At 38.6% G+C, this 23,163-nt stretch overlaps 1 protein-coding gene across 26 annotated transcripts in view; it reads left to right on the forward strand.

Moving 5' to 3' along the window:
- ATRX (ATRX chromatin remodeler) overlaps window positions 1-22,521 on the forward strand; it is a 201,291-nt gene extending 178,770 nt beyond the window's left edge. For all 26 annotated transcript variants that reach the window (XR_011385580.1, XR_011385579.1, XM_070067077.1 and 23 more), the window contains 5 exons: window positions 15,052-15,201; window positions 16,027-16,152; window positions 16,850-16,945; window positions 17,405-17,533; window positions 19,611-22,521. Coding sequence is in view for 24 of the 26 variants with exons in the window: in XM_070067077.1 (XP_069923178.1) it covers window positions 15,052-15,201; window positions 16,027-16,152; window positions 16,850-16,945; window positions 17,405-17,533; window positions 19,611-19,889 (780 nt within the window). In the remaining 2 variants the exon portion in view is untranslated. The remainder of the gene's footprint in view (window positions 1-15,051; window positions 15,202-16,026; window positions 16,153-16,849; window positions 16,946-17,404; window positions 17,534-19,610) is intronic.
- Window positions 22,522-23,163: the final 642 nt, after the last annotated feature.

The raw sequence follows: 23,163 nt of genomic DNA on the forward strand, positions 1-23,163 counted from the left end.
GGAAGTTAGAGAATTTGTACTTTGTTTTAAAGGCTGTTTAACTTTTAATCAAAAGACTAACATTAGAAAATTCATTTTTTGTTTAAATGTCAAGGATGGATTCGAGAAAAGAATATGAATATTAAGATATCTGATAGAATGCTATAGAAATGACCCAGATAAGAGAGAGAATGCAGGCCAAAAATAAGGTGATAGCTTTGGCACACTGTAGGTACTAAATAAAATGTTCATTTACTAGGCTTACATTTAGAATTTCATTTAGCTTTGCCACTACTATAATAGAATCTGAAAATCAATCCTCTAAAATGGGTACAAGTAGGTTTTTTTATATTCATAGTGAGGGATTTCTTGGTATTTGAAGCTGTGTTTATTAAAGATATTACAAAGTTGGCTTCTGTTATTATAGCACAATTACAGAAGCCTTCTTATCCATAATTTTTGAGAGACTATTGAAAATAATACATTGTTGCATGTCTACATTGCTGTTATGTAAATAATGATAAATTTGCATAAGGCCTTCAATTTTTCTTTATCCTTTGATAACTCTGAAAGCATTTATTTTCAACTTATTTGATATGGGATTTTTGTACACAAATACTTTAAAAAATTCATGGAAAGGGACAGGTGTTTGGTGCAGCAGTTATGATGCCACATCCCATTATCAGTGTGTAGGTTCATGTCCCAGCTCTACTTTTGATTCCAGTGTTCTGCTGATAAGACAAGCTGGGGAGGCAGCAGGTGATGGTTCAAGTATTGGGATTCCTGCCACCCACATGGGAGACTTGAATTGTTCTCTGGGTTCCTAGCTGTTGCGGACATTTCGGCAGTGAACCAACAGATGGAAGATTCTCTCTTTCTCTCTGCCTCTGCCTCTCTGTAACTCTGTGTGTGCCTTTGTGTCTCTCCTCTCCCCTTCTCTTCCAATAAAATGAAAATAAATGAAAATATTTTTCATGGAAAAATGGCAGACATTTGGTGCAGTGGTTAAGATGCCTCTTGGACATGCACATCTCATCTCAGAGTGCCTGGGTTCAAGTCCCAGCCCTATTTTCAATTCCAGCTTCCTATTAATGTGCACCCTGGGAAGCAGCAGGTGATGCCTCAAGTACTTGGCTCTTTGCCACCCATGTTGGAGGTCTGGATTGAGTTCTAGGCTCCTGGCTGTTTGCGGGTATTTGAGAGTGAACCAATGGATAGAGCATCTCTGTCTCAATTTTTTTTTTGCCTTTCAGATAAAAATAGATAAAAACTTTTTAAAAAGTATATTTTGTTGCAAATAGTTTTTAAATTCATGCATACTTTTTTCATAATACCCATTTTCTATGAATATTGTGCAGACCCCTCATGTGTGGATTTAAAAATTTCTTACAAGAAAATAAATTTACCTTTTAATTACATTTTTCCATGAACTTTTTGAAGTACCTTTATTAGTTACTTTACTATTTTCCTTGTCTTTGTCTTTGCAGTTCTTTAAAGGCAAAAACAATATTCTTTGTTTCTTTATAAACCATATTGGAAAATGCAGTGCTAGCCACTTTCATCTTGCCTTTTTAAATCATTCTTTCTGGTGATATCTAAGGGGGTTTTTATTGTTCCTTGATAATTCATGTATTGAAAAATGATATTAGTATTAGACTTTGCAAGTAGTAAAATTGAAGACTGGTTAAATCTCTTCATTGGATTCATACTATTGTTGCTGATTTTACCTTTTTTGAAGTGTAATGGTCCTTTAGTCCTATGAACTCATTTTTTAAGAACTAATTTCATGGTCTCCTGGGTCATGTCTACCAAGTGTCTGTGCATCTCTAGTTATTCTGCATAATGTTCCTTGGCCACTTTGAAATTTCGGTATGATGCAAGCTTTTCTAGTTTAACACAAATTTCTAGTGATAATAGATTTATTGACTGATTCTGTTTTTTTAATGCTTAAAAGTAATATCTAACCTCTGTTAACATTTATGTAAATTAGCTTAGGGAAAGTACCTCTTCTGGTAATAAACTTATAAATTACACAGATAGCAGAGATGAAAATCTTGGTCAAGGTCATGTTTCATATTATGCTTAAGTGGGTGTTTTGTTCCTTTTAAGTACAGTGTACACAGCCTGAGCTCTGTACCCTTTATCTTAAAAACAAAAGCCAGTGAAACTGGCTTAGAAAGTTTTTTGCATTTCCCTTTTCCAGCACTGTATTACTTAAGAGTTTTTAAATGTGGACTGCTTGTTGGTAATTATAGGGGGAAAATGGAGATTTAAACTAAAGTACCCTAAGTGAGGCTTTAAGTTTTCTTTCTCCACCCTGATTTTGTGTACAATTTTCTCCCCTTGTCTTTAGTCCTTTATTCAAGCTAGAATACCTCAAAGCATAGTTTACTGAACAGAGATGTTATTGTGTAGTTTTATTAGCCAGCAAATGGTAATAATAAGGTTTTACCTTAGTAATTTTTTTTTTTTTTTGGACAGGCAGAGTGGACAGTGAGAGAGAGAGACAAAGAGAAAGGTCTTCCTTTTCCATTGGTTCACCCCCCCACCCCCAATGGCCGCTGCGTCCGGCACGCTGCGACCCACGTACCGCTCTGATCCGAAGGCAGGAGCCAGGTGCTTCTCCTGGTCTCCCATGGGGTGCAGGGCCCAAGCACTTGGGCCATCCTCCACTGCACTCCCGGGCCACGGCAGAGAGCTGGACTGGAAGAGGGGCAACTGGGACAGAATCCAGTGCCCCAACCGGGACTAGAACCCCATGTGCTGGTGCCATAGGCGAAGGATTAGCCTATTGAGCTGCGGCTCCGGCCACCTTAGTCATTTTTAACACTAGAATGAAATATGCTCTATCAAAATAATTTGATGTGAAGTATGAAATAGCTAATCAACCTCTTTCAGGGACTTTTTTTGAATTTGCATAGATTTACTTTGGAGGATGAAGGTTCAAAGAGTCCATTTAATTATAGGGCAAGTATTAGTAACCTCTAGCAAGTAAACCACATGGTGACACATGAACCCTGTTTTTGTTGACATATACCTTGAAGAAGCAGTGCTCATAATTGAAGCTTGTTTGATGTCATTGTCTCCTACTTCTCTGCCTCTTTATCACAAGTTTAGTATTTTTTTTTGTTTAATGAAAACATTCTAGTATTGTTTCTGTATTTGTATTTACTGCTATAAAATGATAATTATTCATCTGAACAAGAATAGACCACTAGAAAACATAACAAACACCAGAGAAATTGTTTTAGTTGTGTTAAAGTGTTTGTTGAAATAATTGAAGCCAAGTGAAAAGCGCAATTGAGCTAAGCTTTTGCCCCACTCCCATGTAACCTACTCACCATTCTTTTTGGGATGTAATTGTAGGCAAGCCTCACTTTCCTCAAGAAGATAATAGTATCTGCTTCACAGAGGGGATAATCCCTGTAAAGGCAGACTGCATAGCGCATTGTACGTGTTCAGCTCTTAGCTGCTGTTTTTGTTTCTGCAGTTGTTATTTATGTTGGCGTTATACTGTTCATTTTCTGAAAAAGGTAGAACCTTGAGTTTTTGTATTTACTTTTTTATTTCAATTTTTGTTTTTATTTAATTATTTTATTTAAAAGGCAGAATTACAGAGAGGGATACACACACACACAGCTCCTAATCGCTGGTTTACTCCCCAAATGCCTGCAATAGCCTACACAGGGGCAGGCTGAAGTCAAGAGCCTGGAACTCCATCAGGGTTTCCCACATGAGTGGCAGGGCCCAAGTGATAAGCACCATCTGCTGCTGCGTTCCCAGGCACATTATCAAGGAACTGGATCAAAAGTAGAGCAATCAGGACTTGAACCAGCAATGTCCCCTTAACCTGCTGTTCCACAGCACTCTAGACACTCTATTTTGATATAACTTACACTTTCTTCTGATCAATACTATGAGTTTATGGAAAGATGCCCAGTGTTATCAATGTGTGCAGTGCTGGACAGTGAATTTTTTCTCCTTCTTAGAGTGTTATTATCTGGATGCCTGCTCTTTTACATGTAGCCTCCATATCTTTTAGCTTTGTTTTGCATTAATCTTTCTTTATTCTTTGCTACTGCCTTCTGGAAGAGTGCCTCGATCTAGTCTCTAAACTCAATAAGTTATTCTGTACCCTTCCTGCTATTTATGCTACCCATTGACTTATTTCAACTCTTTGTTTTTTTCCTCTATAATATGCACTGTCTCTTTAAATAATTATTTATTTGGATTTCATATCAGTATTATCTTCCATTATTTCATTTGTTTCAAATAATTCTACTTCAGATGGCAATACGATACCAGTCGTCACTCCACGGATGTCTGTGTATCTGTGTGTTTCTGGAATTCATGTTTTCTTTTCCCTTCTTTAGTTTCAGTAGATTTGGTTTTGGAGGAAAGTGTTAGAAGCCCATGTTGATTAACCATGTTAGTAATTTCATCTGTAACATGGGGACAATAATAGTATGTGCTTCATAGAGGTATGAAAATTAGATATTCCACATTGAGTTCTTAAAAGAGTGTTGGCAGGCAGCCAAGCTTTTAACTCCCTAACATCATCTAATTGCACATCTATATTGAAGTTCCTCCAGTTGTCTTCAAATGTCTTTCATAGCTCTTTTTTTCATATCAAGATGCACTCAGAGTACATACAATGCTTTTGGTTGTTATGTCTCTTTTAATTTAGTGCAGTCACCTCCTCTCCCTCCATTCTGGATTTGATATCTCTAACATAATCTGTAAACTGGAAATTAGATCTAAAGGCTTGATTAGATTCATGAGAGAAACTTTTGGCAAGCATGTTTTGTGGAAGATGTGTAAAAAAACAGAATAAGGCAAAGTATGAAGATAAAAGAATAATTTAAAAAAAGAATAATATAATCATATAATATATAATATATTCTGAGTGTTTCTGTGTACTTTTACATGCATCACTTGATTTAATCCTTTTTAAAAAGATTTATTTATTTATTTATTTATTTGAAAGTCAAATTTACACAGAGGAGAGGCAGAGAGAGGGAGAGAGAGAGAGAAAGAGAGAGAGGTCTTCCCTCCGATGGTTCACTCCCCAATTGGCTGCAATGGCTGGAGCTGTACCGATCCGGAGCCAGGAGCCAGGAGCTTCTTCCAGGTCTCCCACGCAGGTGCTGGGCCCAAGGACTTGGGCCATCTTCATCTTCTACTGCTTTCTCAGGCCATAGCAGAGAGCTGGATCGGAAGTGGAGAAGCTGGGACTCAAACCGGCGCCCTTATGCTATGCCGGCACTGCAGGCAGCGGCTTTAGCCTATACCACAGGGCTGGCCCCAAGAGCAGAGTTTTGAAGAATGGGTACGGGTCTCGAACTGGCGCTTCAGGCCAGGGCATTAACCTGCTGTGCCACAGCACCGGCCCCTGATTTAATCCTTGTAGTAACTCTTTGAGCTATAAGTGGTATTATCCCTTTGTAGTAAGGGATCACCTAACTATTAAGGAAAGGAGTTAGCAATCAGAAAGAGAAGAAAAAAACAAACAAGGCCCTTTATCCTTATGTAAGCAGAACTACTAACAAATCACTTACTGTCTGTGGCTTAGTCTCTGATAAAATGAGAGCAACTAATTAAGGTACTTTTGAAGTCTCTTAACAGTTCTGACATTATGTAATCTTCAAATATATATTGTTCAGATTTACCATGTTTTTTTATTTTAGGTAATAATAAGTATCCTTCAAGCATCAGCTAAATTTTTTTTTTCTTTTTTTTTTTTTTTTTTTTTTTTTGACAGGCAGAGTGGCCAGTGAGAGAGAGAGACAGAGAGAAAGGTCTTCCTTTGCCGTTGGTTCACCCTCCAATGGCCGCCGCGGCCGGCGCGCTGCGGCCGGCGCACCGCGCTGATCCGATGGCAGGAGCCAGGAGTCAGGTGCTTTTCCTGGTCTCCCATGGGGTGCAGGGCCCAAGCACCTGGGCCATCCTCCACTGCACTCCCGGGCCACAGCAGAGGGCTGGCCTGGAAGAGGGGCAACCGGGACAGAATCCGGTGCCCCAACCGGGACTAGAACCCGGTGTGCCGGCGCCGCTAGGCGGAGGATTAGCCTAGTGAGCCGCGGCGCCGGCCAGCATCAGCTAAATTTTTAAAGAATACATATATAATCTCAGGGCATAAAAATTTATCGATCTTTTTATAACTGTGACATCCATGTATGTGCTTTTCTCAGACAATTCTGATATCAGATAATTTGTCCTTTTAAACATGTCATCAGTTTTTTATTAGAAAAACTTTGTTAAAGAGTAAGATCCTTGTCAGTATAGAAATAAATTGTTGGTGTTTTTTTTTCTTTTAAGATGAAGATCTGCTATAGCACCTTTAGAAATGGTGTTGGAAATTAGAGAAAGCAGTAAATAATACCAGTACAGTTCTCCCAGAAAATAAAGTATTTTGATAAAAAGACTGAGTAACTTCTGTCAGATGTTACTCACTAGTGATATAGGATCGGGTCTAAGAATTAAGTTCTGATTCAGGCTGTGCTTGATTTAACAATGCAGAGGTTATTGGTAAATCAGATACTGTGCAAAGCACATTATGTTTAATAATCCTTATAATATTCCTATAAAGTAGATACTTATTAGGCCCATTTTACAGACCAGGAGGCTGAGGTTCAGAGAGGTTATTTGCTCAAGGATATAGAGCAGTTTAGGGATGTAAATCCACTTAAGATTCTAGATCAGCTCTGTCCAGTACAAGAGCCACTAGCTACAAGGAGACAGTTCACATTAAAATTAGATTTCACATTCAGTCATTTGGTCACAGTAATCCATTTCTAGTGCTCAGTAGCCACATGTGGCTAGTAGTTGCTACAATAGACAGAACAGACAGAACATATTTCCTTCATTGCAGAGTACTATTTACCTTACTTTTGTCTCTTTAATTATTTTGTGTTTCCATGATCAAGCTTTTCACATCAGATTTATTATTTTTGACCCATAAAGGAATATAAATTGCAAGAGATACTTGATCAATATGAAAACTATGATATCCTAGTTCATATCATTTTTATCATTTAACTTTTAAATTTTTGTATAAGAAATATGAACTGTTAAATAGCTGTTTTCATTCTGGTTGTGTATGTCTTCTGTTCTTTTTGTTTTTTTTTTTATAGCATATCTGTAGTTGAGTTAAAAGTTTTTTTTAAAGATTTTATTTATTTTATTTGAGAGTTAGAGTTACAGACAGTGAGAGGGAGAGACAGAGAGAAAGGTCTTCCTTCCGTTGGTTCACTCCACAAATGGCTGCAACGGCCGGAGCTGGGCCGACCCGAAGCCAGGAGCCAGGCGCTTTTTCCTGGTTTCCCTCATGGGTGCAGGGGCCCAAGAACTTGGGCCATCTTCCACTGCTTTCCCAGGCCACAGCAGAGAGCTGGACTGGAAGTGGAGCAGCCGGGACTAGAACCATCGTTCGTATGGGATGCAAACGATGCAGGCAGAGGATTAAACTACTGCGCCATGGTGCCGGCCCCAAGTTAGATGTTTTAACAGTGTTTGTGAAATAAAAAGATAATGGAAACTCTAGATGGTTGTAGAAGGAGAATTAAACTCCAGTTCAGGCTCTACAACCTGCAACTTCTAGAAAGTCACTACAGTCATAAAGTCTATAAGAACAGCTCTCTACTGCCCAGTGGCATGTGTAATGATTGTAATGAACAATCAATTTTATTGTTTTTTTTTTATCTTTTATTTAATGAATATAAATTTCCAAAGTACGACTCATGGGTTACAATGGCTCCCCCCCCCCATACCGTCCCTCCCACCCACAACCCTCCCCTTTCCCATTCCCTCTCCCCTTCCATTCACATCAAGATTCATTTTTGATTATCTTAATATACAGAAGATCAGCTTAGTATACCTTAAGTAAGGATTTCAACAGTTTGCTCCCACACCGAAACATAAAGTGAAAAATAATAAATGATGAACAATCAATTTTAAAGGTTAAATACTAAATACCATATCTGTTTTCTTTAAATGATAAGCTAAAGAGAAAACATTCTTATCAAAGGAAAGTTCTGGGCACAGTGGGTTAATCCGGCACTTATGACCCTGGCATCCCATATTGGAGTGCTGGTTCTAGTCCCAGATGCTTACCACTGATCTAACTTCCTGCTAATGTGCCTGGGAAAGCAATAGCAGGTGGCCCAAGTACTCAGGCCCCTGCCAGCCATGTGGGAGACTTGGATGGAGTTCCTGGTTCATTGCTTCTGCCAGGACCACATCTGGCTGTTGCAGCCATTTTGGGAATGAAGCAATGGATGGAAGGTCTCCCTCTGTCACTCTGCCTATTAGATTGATTGATCTTTTGAAAAGGAAGCGACATTTTTTGTAGTGTCACTATCTTACACCATTTCTATGAATGCTCTTTGGCAAAGGTTATATGCTCTTAAACTAAAAATCTGATATGAGACATCATGTGAACTTCATTCAGTGAACTGTCTAGTTGTTTATCAGATACATTGCATTTTTCCCACAGTGTAGTTTGAGAAAATATAGGCTTCAAATTGAAGTTTTTTGATTGGGAACATTAAATTTCTTTACTAAGTATGTAGACTCATTTAAGTAATAAAAGAAATGTTTATGCCTTTTTTTTAAAAAAGGTTTTATTTATTTATTTGAGAGCTAGAGAGGTTTTCTATCCACTGGTTCACTCCCCAGATGACTACAAATGGCCAGAGTTGGCCTGATCTGATGCCAGGAGCCAGGAGCTTCTTCCAGGTCTCCTATATGAGTGTAGGGGCCCAAGCACTTAGGCCATCTTCCACTGCTTTCCCAGGCCATATCAGGGATCTGGATCGGAAGAGGAGTAGCTGGGACTCAAACCAGTGCCCATATGGGATTCCAGCGCTGCAAGCAGAGAGTTAGCCCACTATACCACAGCGCCAGGCCTTTCATACCTTTTTGAGTGGGCCATGTGGCTTAAGTATTCCAGTGACATTTTATTTCCAGATATTATAAAACTTGAATTCAAAGTGATGGCAAACAAAATATTTTTGAAATGTAGCAAACCCCCTCCCTAACCCCCAGGCAAAGCCTTGATTATTTTCTAAAAATTTTATTTTCAAGGTTGAATTTCAGAATTAATTAGATGGGAATTTTTGTCAGCTTGCCAAATACTTTAAACTTCTAAATAAATTAACTTAAACTTTAATTTGTCATTAATTTTGTTTTATTAATTGAAGTAGGCATTTTAAAAGCTTAAACTAATTTAGATTGTTAGCTAGAATGTAGACCATGCTTTTCCCAACTTGTAAGTTTTTTCACTTATATAAGGAAAAATAAAATTTAGACAAAGGAAAGTAAAGGTACACATTTGGATGTAATTTAAACCTCATTTTGATGACTGTTGGCCTAGAGATTACAGATTCTGTTCCAGTATTGTTTTCAATAATAGTGTTACTATAGCAACTAATATAAATGCATGCTTTAAGGGAAATAACAAAAACCTCTCCATAGATTATACTGTATATTGAGATGAAAATTTTCTTTATTAACTTTTATAGCTTGCTCTGGACTTTGAAAAGCTGTTTTTCCCAAATAAATAATCTGAGAATCCTATAACAAATACTTTTTGCCCTTAATTTCATCATTGCTTCTTGTGTTAATAGTATGCTCTAATTTATTTAAAAGTAGATGTAGAAACAGTTTGTATCAGAAATCCTGTATCATTCTCTTATTTGTGTCTTAAACAATGGTCTGGAGAGAAGAAATATGTCTGCTCTTCTGCTGCTGAATTGTAGAAATCAGTTAACTTGTATTTTCTTTTTTAAAATGAAAATCATGGCAAGCATCCTTGCCTAAGTCTTTGAGAATTAACGTTATTTATAAACAAGTGATTGAAGTACATTGAGATTGGCACATTTGAGCCAACACTGTGGCTTAGAAGGGTAAGCCTCCACCTGTAGTGCCAGCATCCCATATGGGTGCTATTTCAAGTCCCCGCTGCTCCACTTCCAATCCAGCTGCCTGCTAACATGCCTGGGAAAGCAGTGGAGTGTCGCCCAACTCCTTGGGCCCCAGAACCCATGTGGGAGACTGGGAAGAAGCTTCTGGCTCCTGACTTCTGCCTGGCCCATCTCTGGCCATTGTGGCCATTTGGGGAGTGAACCAGCAGATGTAAGATGTCTCTTTCTCTCCCCGCCCCATCTCTTATATCTGTCTTTCAAATAAATAAATAAATCTTAAAAAAAATTGTACCATGTCATTATAGATTTGATAATAATTAAAAAAAGGAAGTCAAATTGTGTTAAAGGAATGATCAAATAGATTAAATGATTATATTAAATAGATAATACAGTGTATAGAATATAAATACCATGAAGCCATTAAAAATACTTGTATTTGGTGTAAATTGATGTCCCCAGAAAGATATAGGATTTCTGATACAAACCAAGTGAGCCATGGCACTGGCCCGAGAGAGGTCTTCTGTCTGCTGGTCCACTCCCCAGTTGGCCACAATGGCCAGAAGCTTCCTCCATGTCTTCCCATGTGGGTGCAGGGGTCCAACAACTTGGACCATCTTCTACTGCTTTCCCAGGCCATAGCAGAGAGCTGGATTGGGAGTGGAGCAGCTAAGACTTGAACCAGCGCCCATATGGGATGCCAGCACTGCTACGCCACAGTACTGTCCCCCGAAGGAGGCCATGTTTTAAGGAAAGGTTTTAAAACATTTTAATCATAAAAACCAAAGTCATATGTACTTTTTCTGCGACTTACTGGCATTTCAGTGAACCACAAGTCAACAGGAAAGTTATAGTATGAGTGGAAAATGGACTTCCACCATATCTGACTTTGATATGGTGATCATGTTTGACTTGGTAGGATAGATCTTGAATCTGGAATTGTTGAGGATAAGGTATTCAAGGATTTTAGAAATGAGTAACTTCTGAAGATGGAAATCATAGAATAGTGCATGTAAGGTTTAGCATAAGCATGAACTGACCTTTCAACTTTTATCTCTTGAATTGTCTTTTTTTCAATTTTTATACTTTCTTTTATTAACATATGCATGTTTTGAAAAGCTGCATACACTGAAAGTGAAAAAAAATGGAGCTACTTAGTTTTTCACCTCCCTCAGAATCCTGCAGGAGATAATCTAAGAATAGATCTGGGAAATGGAATGACCATGCCTCCAAAAACCAGACATTCTTTGTGTTGTGACAGAATAATCCTTTAATGGGAGTCAGGAAATTTAGTTTTTAGTCCCAGCTACTCCTTAGCTGTGTATTTGGAAAAAGCTACTTTGCCCCTCTTGTTCTCAGTTTCTACTAGTTCCAAGATGATAAATTCTGACTTTGAAATTATAGGATGCTCAGAACTGACTTGATAAAGCCCCTTGGTATCTCAAGCATTTTTTCCCAACAGAAAAAGAGAATTTGTGTGGACATACATATATTCTTGGAAAAAATCCCCCCTAGTGTAAAGAAGTAATTAATGTATGAATTACAGTATTTATAATTGATAAACACTACTTAATTTTCGCTGTGTATTTCCAAAGAATTGGATGTTATGCATGTGACTGCAGACTATTCCATCTGTGTTTAATTCAAGTCAGAGTTACACAGAGAAGGAGAGGCAGAGCGAGAGATGGAGAGAGACAGAGGTCTTCCAACTGCTGGTTCACTCCTCAATTGACCACAACAGCCGGAGCTGCACCGAGGAGCCAGGAGCTTCTGGGTCTCCCATGTGGGTGCAGGGGCCATATTGTGGGAGAGCAGATGCATAAAATAAGTCTTAATTCGAGTAACAGTCTAGTCCCAGTTGCTCCCCACAGATCCCCCTTTCTTTTTATTTTTGGCGTTGATACATGCCTGTCTTCGGTGCCCCGCGGCGCACACTCTGCTCTGCTTGCTGGAGTTGCCCACAGGTGCTTACAAGCCCTACCAATCAGGCAAACCGAATCCAGGTCCTCTCTGTCATGTTGTGAGGAGGTTTTTAGGCGCTGATGCGTGCCTGTGTTTGGTGCCCTGCAGCGCATGCTCTACTCTGCTAGAACTGCCTGCAGGTGCTTACAAGCCCTAGCAATCAGGCAAACCGAATCCAAGCCCTCTCATTGCCGTCTTGTGGGGAGACTTATTGGTGTTGATAACGTGCCTGTCTTCGGTGACCTGCAGCCGCCCACAGGTGCTTATCGTCTTACTAATCAGGCAGACCGAATCCAAGCTCTCTCATTGCCGTGTTGTGGGGAGGCCTTATTTTTCTCTATTTCTCTATCTCCGGGCATTCCTATCTCTCCTATTTTACTTCTATCTGCCAGCATTCCTGTTTCTCTCATTTTACTTCTAAACTTCTGTTTCTCTTATCCCCGCGGCTTCCCGGCGCCCACCCCGAGGCTGCTTCTTGGCGCCTTGCCCTGCGGCGGCTTCCCGGCTCTGCTCAGCTTCCCGGCTTTGTGCTCTCTGTGGTCTCCACGCCCTTTGCGCCCGCCCCATGGCCTCGCGCCAACCCCGCACTTCCTACTTGCACCCCGTGCGCTCTCCCCGTTCGTGCCCCGCGCGCGCTCTCTGCGCGCGGCGGCTTCCACGAATCACACATCCTAGCTTACGTTTCCACTTCTTGGTTTTCAGTCTAAGTTCCCCGGGCTAACCTGGCGAATTCAACCTAGCTCACGTCTCCGCTTCAGTTTGGCTTCCCGTCTTTTGCTCCCCTGGCTAATCTGACGGATTCCAACCTAGCTTACGCGTCTCCACCTCTGGTTTTAGCTTTTCGCCTTTTGTTCCCCAGGCTGACTTGAAGAATTCCAACCTGGCTTACGTCTCTGCCTCAGCCTGCCCCCGCGGCTTCATCCTCCCTAACATATTTTTCTCTACCCGGTATGTTTCCTAACTTTTCTTCCAACAATATTCCCCTCTCATTTCTCCTGGCTTTTCCTCACAGTCTGTATCTAAGTTTCTTCTAGGTTTCACTTTCGCTTTCAATCTCCTAGCTTCCCCGCCATAGTCCGTATCCGAGTCTAAATTTCTTCTTGCTTTCACTTTCACTCCTAGCTTTCAATCCTAACTTCTTTCCCACAGTCCATATCCGAGTCTATGCCTAGGCTTTCGATAGCTTCTTCCGGCACCTTTTCCGTCCGGCTTTTCCCTAGGCTCTTTGCTAATCTCTCTCTCCGGTATTTTCCCACTTCTTCCCGTTTCTTCCCTCCTAGGTTTCCTATCCGAGTCACGGCACCATTATGTCGCTCCCCCTCTTCGTGGAGGAACGACACTAAACCCTGCCTAGGCTTCATATCCAAGTCACGGCACCATTATGTCTCTCTGTCGCTCCCCGTCTTCGTGGAGGAACGACACAGGACCCTGCGCTGTTCTTTTGTCTGCTCGGCCCTCCCCGCGTTTGCTGCTGGTTCTTCCCGGGTTGGCTACTGTCCCTTGCACCTCCGTGGAAGGGCGGTTCCCCCTGCCACTTTCCCCACTTCCGCGGGGGAGCGGCACACCGCCGGCCGGCTCTCTCGGGGGCTGCACAGGTGTTCCTTCAGATAGATGTTCCCCTTAGATGTTCCTGGTGCATGTTGTCTCTCTCCTCCTTTATAGTCCTCTTCCACCAATCTCAACTCTGCTACCCACACGCCGAGTACGCTGCTCTCCTGCAATCAGGAGCAGGTCCTGCTGTTTATTGGTTGAACTGGAGGCAGCTGTGTAGAAGCTGTTTCCTCCTCTCCCAGCGCCATATTGTGGGAGAGCAGATGCATAAAATAAGTCTTAATTTGAGTAACAGTCTAGTCCCAGTTGCTCCCCACATTTCCTCTTGAGTTGAATAGAAATTTTAATTTCTGCCATGTTTTAGACTCTATATTCCTGGTATGGTTCAGTACGTAAAGATACAATTATTTTCAAATGCGGGCTTTGTTTAGGCCAATAATATGGATGCATTAAACATTACTAGAGGTAGATTAAATTTGGATTTAATGTGCTATTTGCCTTCCCATACCTTCATTTAATTAGTAATTATATTCCTTTATTAAATTCACACTCAGTTGGGGCCAACACTGTGGTGCAGTGGGTTAAGCCTGTGACACCGACATCCCACATGAGGTCCAGTTAAGAGTTCCGGCTGCTTTGATTCTGATCCAGCTCCCTGCTAATGCACCTGGGAAAGCGCAAGTGCTTGGGCCCCTGCCACCCACCCTAACTTCAGCCTAGCCCTTTCTTGGCTGTTGGAGTCATTTGGGATGAACCAGTGGTTGGAAGATTGGTATCTCTCCCTCCTCCTCCCCTTCATGCTTTGCCTTTCAAACAAATAAAAAAGTAAACTCCCCCACAGGGAGGATAAATAAAAATAATATATTGCTCCCTCATTTTTGTGTCTCACTCCTACAATTAGAATTACACAGAGCAGGAGCTTAATGTTCTTAGTGTAGACATAAGTGATCCCAATTTTTACTTTGAACTTTTTAATCTTCAAAATTGATGCAAGACACCATGATTCTTTTTTAAAAATACACTATGATAGATAATAAATTGATGAAAAATTCTCATTAGTTAAAATTTGAGTTACAGGTTCTTACTATATAGTTTATATTTGAACTTCCCACAATTGCAATATAAGAACTGTATGTTCCAGTTAAACTTGCCTACACGTGTTCAGATTGATTTATATTCATTTTTTTGTTCGTATAGTGGTTGGTAGCTAAAATGATTGTGGAAATAAAGTTGCTAAACACGTATAAATAGGAGTAGCCATGCTTTTAATGCAAGCATTTATTATAAGCACTAATTCAAGCAAACTTATGTTAGCATCGATCAACTCAGAACTAAGCACAAAATAAAATGCATATGAAAAAGTTTTTATGAGTTGGAGAAGAAGGACCTTGAAAGCTAAAAAGTAGTAATCTTTAAAAATGTTTCAAAATTTCTAAAATATGTTACATAAACATGAAATTTTTACATAAGAGGATGATATTAAATGTTTCATGGCTTGTTTTCTAGGTAATTTACCATAAATTTCAGAAATTTATATAACGGTCAGTTTTTACTTTCTAGTCTGACAGTTAACTACAGAACTATGGCAGTTGGATCAAGAATGAAAATAATTCTCTATTATTTCAACCTTGCAAAACAGGATACTATACTTGCAGAACTTCTTCAGATACATAAAGAACACATTGTAGGATATCATGAACATGATTCTCTTTTGGACCACAAAGAAGAAGAAGAGTTGACTGAAGAAGAAAGAAAAGCAGCTTGGGCGGAGTATGAAGCTGAGAAGAAGGTAATTCATGCTTTATTGTTTTTGTTTTATGTTTATTATTTGAAAGAGCAGTGAGGAAGAAAAGGGCCATATTTTCAACAGGTTATCATATAGTGAGTCCTCAGAAACAGTCTTCAGTTATGATATCTATTATGTGTTTTAGGTACTTTTGGTAGTAAAGTAAGAGAGGAGAAGAAAATATTTTACACACAGTAATAACACCATTTCTGCTTTAGCACTTTCTGAATTGAGAAGTCATATTTAGCATCACTTAACTCCCATCAACACCCTCAGTATATGGTAGCAAACATAAAGGAGCTTAGAATTTGGAGGTGTGAGTAAATGTTGCTTTAGCATGTGTTTCATGAAGTCTAAATTTTGGCTGAATGTCAGAACACAAAAATACTCTATTATTGGATAGTAATGTCAATCTTTAGTAGCAGCTTTATTTAAAATAATTCCATGTCTGTTTTAAAAACCAGCCCACTTGAGCAAAAATGTGCCTGGGCATGAGAAACCTTATCCTAATACCTGAATCCTTTTAAAATTAACTCTCATTGTACCAAACTTCTTTAACATTAATGTGATGGTAGGAGTCTCATCAGAATTCACTGAATTGCCCCATTCTGTGGGAATTATCAGAAAAAAAGAGTACACCTTTAGGGGTTAAAGCTTTCTGTGTAATAAGATCTTGGTTTTGGATAGAAAGGATGTTTTGTTTGTGTGTGGAAGAGTGTTAATAATTTCCTAGATCTGAGAATGTGGATTCATTTCTAAATCAGTAGATGATGTAGAATTTCGAGTTCGAAATCACAATGCAAAAAGTGCATAATTTTTTGTTTTTAGGGACTGACCATGCGTTTCAACATACCAACTGGGACCAATTTACCCCCTGTCACTTTCAGCGCTCAGACTCCTTATATTCCTTTCAATTTGGGAGCCCTATCAGCAATGAGTAATCAACAGCTGGAGGTAAGTTGTGAAGTACAAAGTACTTTAGCATGAATTAAAGGCATTTTCAAGTGCCTTGTTTGAGGGTTCCCTAGGAATATCACATTCTCCAAAAGATTACCTCTGAATAGACCAAGAAATTTTTCTTTTTATTTGTTAACCTTTTTTGAAAAAACATAGTATATTAAAATGTTTGTTCAGAGCACAGGGGAATCAGTCCTTGAATTAAAGTAGTTTAAACTATTTTAACTAAGGAACAATAAGGCAACTGACTGGTGAGGGAAATAGCACTTTCTTCAGTTATAAAATATTTGGAATAAACAAATTGCTTACTTAATGTTTGAAAGTAAGGTGAATATATAATTTGATTTGCATTCTAATATAGATATACAATTAAGTTTATGTTAATGCTTAGCATTATGAAATAAGTGAGTTAAGAGTAGAATCAAGTATGAATTAAGAAAGGTTTCTTTGTAACCAACAATTTAGTAAGTTAATGAATCTATGGTTTCCTTTTTAAAGTGTGCTTATAGATCTATTGAAATTATTAAATCATTGGTATGATAAAAATTAAATTTTTTATCATCCTAACTAGAACCTTTGGCACTTTATGCTGAATTTGCTGTCTTCAGTTATAGAATTTTGAAACCAAATGCTATAAACTGGCAAGGGAAGGGATCCGTATACTTTAAAACTATGCTTTCTTACATTCTTCTAGGATCTTATCAACCAAGGAAGAGAAAAAGTTGTGGAAGCAACAAACAGTGTGACAGCCGTGAGGATTCAGCCTCTTGAAGATATAATTTCAGCTGTAGTAAGCTAATTGGCAGTTTTTTTATTCTGACCTCCAATTCGTGTCCATTCATCACCACCATTTGCTTTAATTTTTAATGATTGTTTGCTTCATTCATTCTGTGGGGTAGAGTGTGATTCTTATAGCTTGATATGCAAACTGCAATCCTGCAATTTTGCCTAGATATTGGCACAAAAGAGAAATGAGTAAAATCTACAAATTGAGAAATCTAACATAGAAATGTATGCATTGTTTACATAATCATGCTTTAATTACCAGGTGCACAAATTAAATTCATATAGTTACTTTATTCTAGAGATAGCCAGCCCATATAGAACATTGGATGATGCAGTACCCTGCTTTGATATTACTGTTTTCTGTAGAAAAGAATAAAGGAAAATCCTGAATATATTTAAATATCTTAATTATTTTTCCTCAATTTTACAGTAATATGGAATGAATAAATTTTTTTTCTTTTAGTGGAAGGAAAACATGAATCTCTCAGAGGCCCAAGTACAGGCACTAGCATTAAGTAGACAAGCCAGCCAGGAGCTTGATGTTAAACGAAGAGAGGCAATCTACAACGATGTATTGACCAAACAACAGATGGTAAGACTTCCATCTCTAGGCTATGTTTAATTGCCTCGAATTCATAATAATGGGTCTATGTGCTGTCCATGCCAGTAACCATGCCTCCAAAGTTTTCTGGGAGAACTTCTGTCAAAAACCTAGTAATGTCAAGTTAAAGGTAATCTTTTATTACAAAGAAGCAATAGCTTGACAAACTGAGACTGCTTGAAATTGGTATAGGATCTGTTCCATATAATTTTATTTTTCATATAATTTAGATATCTGAATAGGAACTTTTGCCAGATTTTTACCACCTTTGACATTTTAAACAACTTCTTAAAAAAGTATACTTTTTAATGCATTTAATTGGAGAATAAAATGTGAAGCTGTGGGAGCCAATGTAGTAGCTCAGAGGATTAAAGTTCCTCTTGAGATGCCTTCATCTCATATCTGAGTGCTAGTTAGAATCTCAGCTCCTCTGCTTCCAATTTAGCTTCCTGCTAATGTACACCCTGGGAGACAGTAGAAGATGGCCCAAGTACCTGGGCCTCTGCCACCCACATGGGAGACCCTGATGGAGTTCCTGGCTTTGGCCTGACTCATTCCTGGAGAGGGAAGCAGTAAATGTAAGATTCTCTCTTGGGGCTGGCGCTGTGGCGTAGCGGGTAAAGCTGCTGCCTGCAGTGCCGGCATCCCATATGGGCGCTGGTTCAAGACCTGGCTGCTCCACTTCCAATCCAGCTCTCTGCTATGGCCTGGGAAAGCAGTAGAAGATGGCCCAAGTCCTGGGGCCCCTGCACCCACATGGGAGACCCGAAAGAAGCTCCTGGCTCCTGTCTTTGGATTGGTGCAGCTCCAGCCATTGTGGCCATCTGGAGAGTGAACCAGCAGATAGATGGAAGACCTCTCTCTCTCTCTATCTCTATCTCTCTCTCTATCTCTCTCTCTACCTCTCTACCTCTTCTTCTCTCTGCCTCTCCTTCTCTCTCTCTGTAACTCTGACTTTCAAATAAATAAATAAATCTTTTAAAAAAAGATATTCTCTCTCTCTCTCTCTCTCTCTCTCTCTCTCTCTCTCTCTGCCTTTTAGATAGATGACAATAAATAAGAAATAACTATTTAAAAGGGGGCCCGTGTTGTGGTAGAGCTGGTAAAGCTGCCGCCTATGACTCTGGCATCCCATATGGCTGCCAGTTCAAGACCCTGCTGTTCCACTACCAATCCAGCTTCCTACTAATGCAGCTGGGAAAGCAGTCAAGGATGGCCCAAGTACTTGTGCCCTTGCACCCATGTGGGAGATCTGGAAGAGGCTCCTAGATTCAGCCTGGCCCAGCCCTGGCCGTTGTGGCTATTTAGGGAGTAAACCAGCTAATAGAAGATCCATCTCTCTCTCTCTCTCTCTCTCTCTCTAACTCTAACTCTAACTCTAACTCTGACTTTCAAATAAATCTTAGAAAAAATTTAAGTGGAGCTATATCACAGGTTTCTACTATATTATAATTCTTTAAAAATCTAGCATATTCCAGGATTCTTGACCATTTTTCCCAGTATATTAATTTGCCAGCCTTCTGCCTTGCACTGGAAAATTTCAACTCCTGACACCACAGACTCAATTTCTGGGGCATGAATTTTACTTAGAAAGCACCACAGAACTATGTGGTTTTAAATTGTCTCAGGAAATTTGAGACATTCCAAGTAGGAATTATTACTAGTACAAGTGCTTTTCCCCTTCGTGTTTGTCACTAAAATGTTTATTTGTCCATCATCCTGTGAAATATACAAAAGAATGACAAAGAAAGGAGACTTGATAAAAAGTGCTGTAACTAATACTTGAGACTAATCACAGTGTAGGACAGGTTACTATGGCAACTAACCTAAATGCTGCTTGCAATACAATAGTCAAGTCATTAAGAGAATTTAGCCCTAAATGGTGTTACTAACTGGTTTCTACAGTAATGGTACTGTGAATGCCATCAAATTAGTAATGGTGATAACAATAATGTGTTTTCCTTTTGGTATGGTACCCCCTTAACAAATTGATTTTTAACTCAAAACTTGATACTTGCCTCTTTGAGACAGGTCATGCACTTGTAACAGCTCTCTTTTCTTTCTATAGTTAATCAGCTGTGTTCAGCGAATACTTATGAACCGAAGGCTCCAACAGCAGTACAATCAGCAACAGCAGCAACAAATGACTTATCAACAAGCAACACTGGGTCACCTCATGATGCCAAAGCCTCCAAATTTAATCATGAATCCTTCTAACTACCAGCAGATTGATATGAGAGGAATGTATCAGTCAGTGGCTGCTGGTATGCAGCCACCACCATTACAGCGTGCACCACCCCCAATGAGAAGCAAAAATCCAGGACCTTCCCAAGGGAAATCAATGTGATTTTGCACTAAAAGCTTAAAGGATTGTTAAAATCATAGAAAGATCTTTTATTTTTTTAGGAATCAATGACTTAACAGAACTCAACTGTATAAATAGTTTGGTCCCCTTAAATGCCAATCTTCCATATTAGTTTTAAATTTTTTTAAATAGGGCATACCATTTCTCCCTGACATTTGTCAGTGATGTTGCCTAGAATCTTCTTACACACAATGAGTACAGAAGATATTTCAAATTGTTTTCAGTGAAAACAAGTCCTTCCATAACAATAACAGCTCCACAGATTTCCTCTCTAAATTTTTATGCCTGCTTTTAGCAACCATAAAATTGTCATAAAATTAGTGAATTTAGGAAAGAATAAAGATTTATATATTCGTTCTTTACATATAAAAACACACAGCTGAGTTCTTAGAGTTGATTCCTCAAGTTATTAAATACTTTTGTACTTAATCCATTTCTTGATTAAAGTGATTGAAATGGTCTTAATGTTCTTTTAACTGAAGTCTGAAACTGGGCTCCTGCTATATCATCTCTATGATTGAAAGTTAGAAACTAAGGGTTATCTTTGACACAGAATGTGTGCAATATTCTTAAATACTACTGCTCTAAAGTTGGAGGAGTCTTGCAGTTATCTTAGCATTGTATAAACAGCCTTAAGTACAGCCTAAGAAGAGAATTCCTTTTTCTTCTTTAGTCTTTCTGCCATTTTTTATTTTCAGTTATATGTGCTGAAATAATTACTGGTAAAATTTCAGGGTTGTGGATTATCTTCCACACATAAATTTTCTCTCTCCTGGCACTAATATAAAGCACATCTCTTAACTGCATGGTGCCAGTGCTAGTGCTTCATCCTGTTGCTGGCAGTGGGATGTGGACTTAAGAAAAATCAAGTTCTAGCATTTTAGGAGGTTGACACTGAAGTGTGGTTGTTAGGTTCACACCCTGTTTCATAAACAACATCAAAATGGCAGAACCATTGCTGACTTTAAGTTCACACGAGGAATGTGCTTTAACAATTCCCAGTACTGTCAGTATTGTGAAATAATTCCTCTTAAAGATAAGGATCACTGGCTTCTATGCTCTTCTTTTCTCTCATCATTTTCTTTTCCCCCAGTTTAACTTGAATTTTCTAAAACTATTTCAGAGTTTGGTAGTTTTCTCAGTTTAGCTCTGTGAGGCAATTTTCTGATCCAAATGAATTCATCTAATACCCTGTCATGATATTTTACTAGAAAATCATTACATGTTCTTTTATCTTCATATAGGTCTACAAAAATGGCCTATAATTTTATTCATGTATACTTTGGTTGCTTGAATTTCTTAAAGAAAAGGATTGTTTCTTACTATGGGAGTCAACTCAACATGGCAAAACCATTTTTGAGATGGTGATGTAACAAATAGTGGAAAAACAGCTAAAGAATTCCAGAAAAAAAGCTGGGCTGAGGATTTGCTCTAGGTATCACTGGATTCGAATGAATTTAACATTAGCTAAAACTGTTTTGAGCTGTTTGGATGATAAAGAGATTTCCATTTTTATCTTGGAAGAACTAGCGGTAAAACATCTAAGAGCACTAAGTTTGTGATATAGAATTTATGAGGTTTAGTGGATCTACCCCACACCCCCCACTTTCCCATGGTAAGATGTCATTGACAAATTCCATATATTTGGATATTATGCCAGCCATATAATCAGATTTCTTTATTGGGGGGGGTGACAATTGTGTGTGTTTACTTTAGAAGAGATGAAAAGAGACAAGATTTATGAGATAAATATTTGAAGGCAGTATGCTCTGGCTAACTGTTATCAGTTGGTATTTCTACAAGTCCAGAATACTTTGAACCTGATTTACTAGACTTGGGAATTTTTAACACGGTCTAAATTATTTACTCAAAGACATAGATGTGAAAATTTTAGGCAGTCTTCTAAATCTTTTTCACCATGGATGGAAACTATGATATAAAGAAGAATACTTAGGAGGATTAATTGGAAATCAGAGAGTTCGAAATAAAACTTGGACCACTTTGCATACACTCTTCTCACTTGACATTTTAGCTACATAATATGTACTTTGAGTATAACATCAAGTTTTAACAAATATTTAAAGACAAAATCATGTCAATAAGATACTAAAAGGCTCATTTTTATATTTGTTTTAGATGTTTTAAATAGTTGCAATGGCTTAAAAATGACGATTTAAAATGTTGCTTGTAATACAGTTTTGCCTGCTAAATTCTCCACATTTTGTAACCTGTTTTATTTCTTTGGGTGTAAAGCGTTTTTGCTTAGTATTGTGATATTGTATATGTTTTGTCCCAGTTGTATAGTAATGTTTCAGTCCATCATCCAGCTTTGGCTGCTGAAATCATACAGCTGTGAAGACCTTGCCTTTGTTTCTGTTAGACTGCTTTTCAGTTCTGTATTGAGTATCTTAAGTACTGTAGAAAAGATGTCACTTCTTCCTTTAAGGCTGTTTTGTAATATATATAAGGACTGGAATTGTGTTTTTAAAGAAAAGCATTCAAGTATGACAATATACTATCTGTGTTTTCACCATTCAAAGTGCTGTTTAGTAGTTGAAACTTAAAACTATTTAATGTCATTTAATAAAGTGACCAAAATGTGTTGTGCTCTTTATTGCATTTTCACAGCTTTGAAAATCTGTGCACATGTTGTTTCATAGAAAGTGTATAGCTTTTGATGTCCTATTTAATGGTGATTCTTTTGCACATTTAGTTGTTTAATATTGGGAAGTCAAGAACTTTGATTTTTTAATCTGTTATATAAAATCTGTAAAAGGAGATCTCTAACCTCAAAAAGAATTTACATTCCAGGAAGCCTGTGTGTGTTTGTATTAGTTTGGGTTGTCTGTGTAATCCAGCACCATTGCTTGCTTCCCAACAGCTGTATCCCTTGTTTTAAGTCGAGCAAGGCTACCAACCCACACATGATACACAAGCTGCTTGCCATTCAGAAATCATAGCAGGTAGATGGAAACCTTATTTACCTAGCCTCGAAAGAAGCTGAGCATTCTGGAGTCTGCCCCTAGCTATACCCCTCTGTTGTCATAAAATCGTATTCTTATTTTTGTGCTCCAGATGAAACCAGTAACCATATAGCATGTTGTGAGGCTATCGATACTTATTCTAACAGTAAAATAGGGCAATCCTTTTACATATTTATTTTAGTAAAAATTATGTTCAGGATATTATGCACCTTATTTCACCAGACTCAATGTGACTTTTGGCTGTCTCCAGATCAAGTCTACCCTCAGAATTA

The sequence above is a fragment of the Oryctolagus cuniculus genome, chromosome X (genome assembly GCF_964237555.1).
Source record: "Oryctolagus cuniculus chromosome X, mOryCun1.1, whole genome shotgun sequence".
Classification (NCBI taxonomy): domain Eukaryota; kingdom Metazoa; phylum Chordata; class Mammalia; order Lagomorpha; family Leporidae; genus Oryctolagus; species Oryctolagus cuniculus.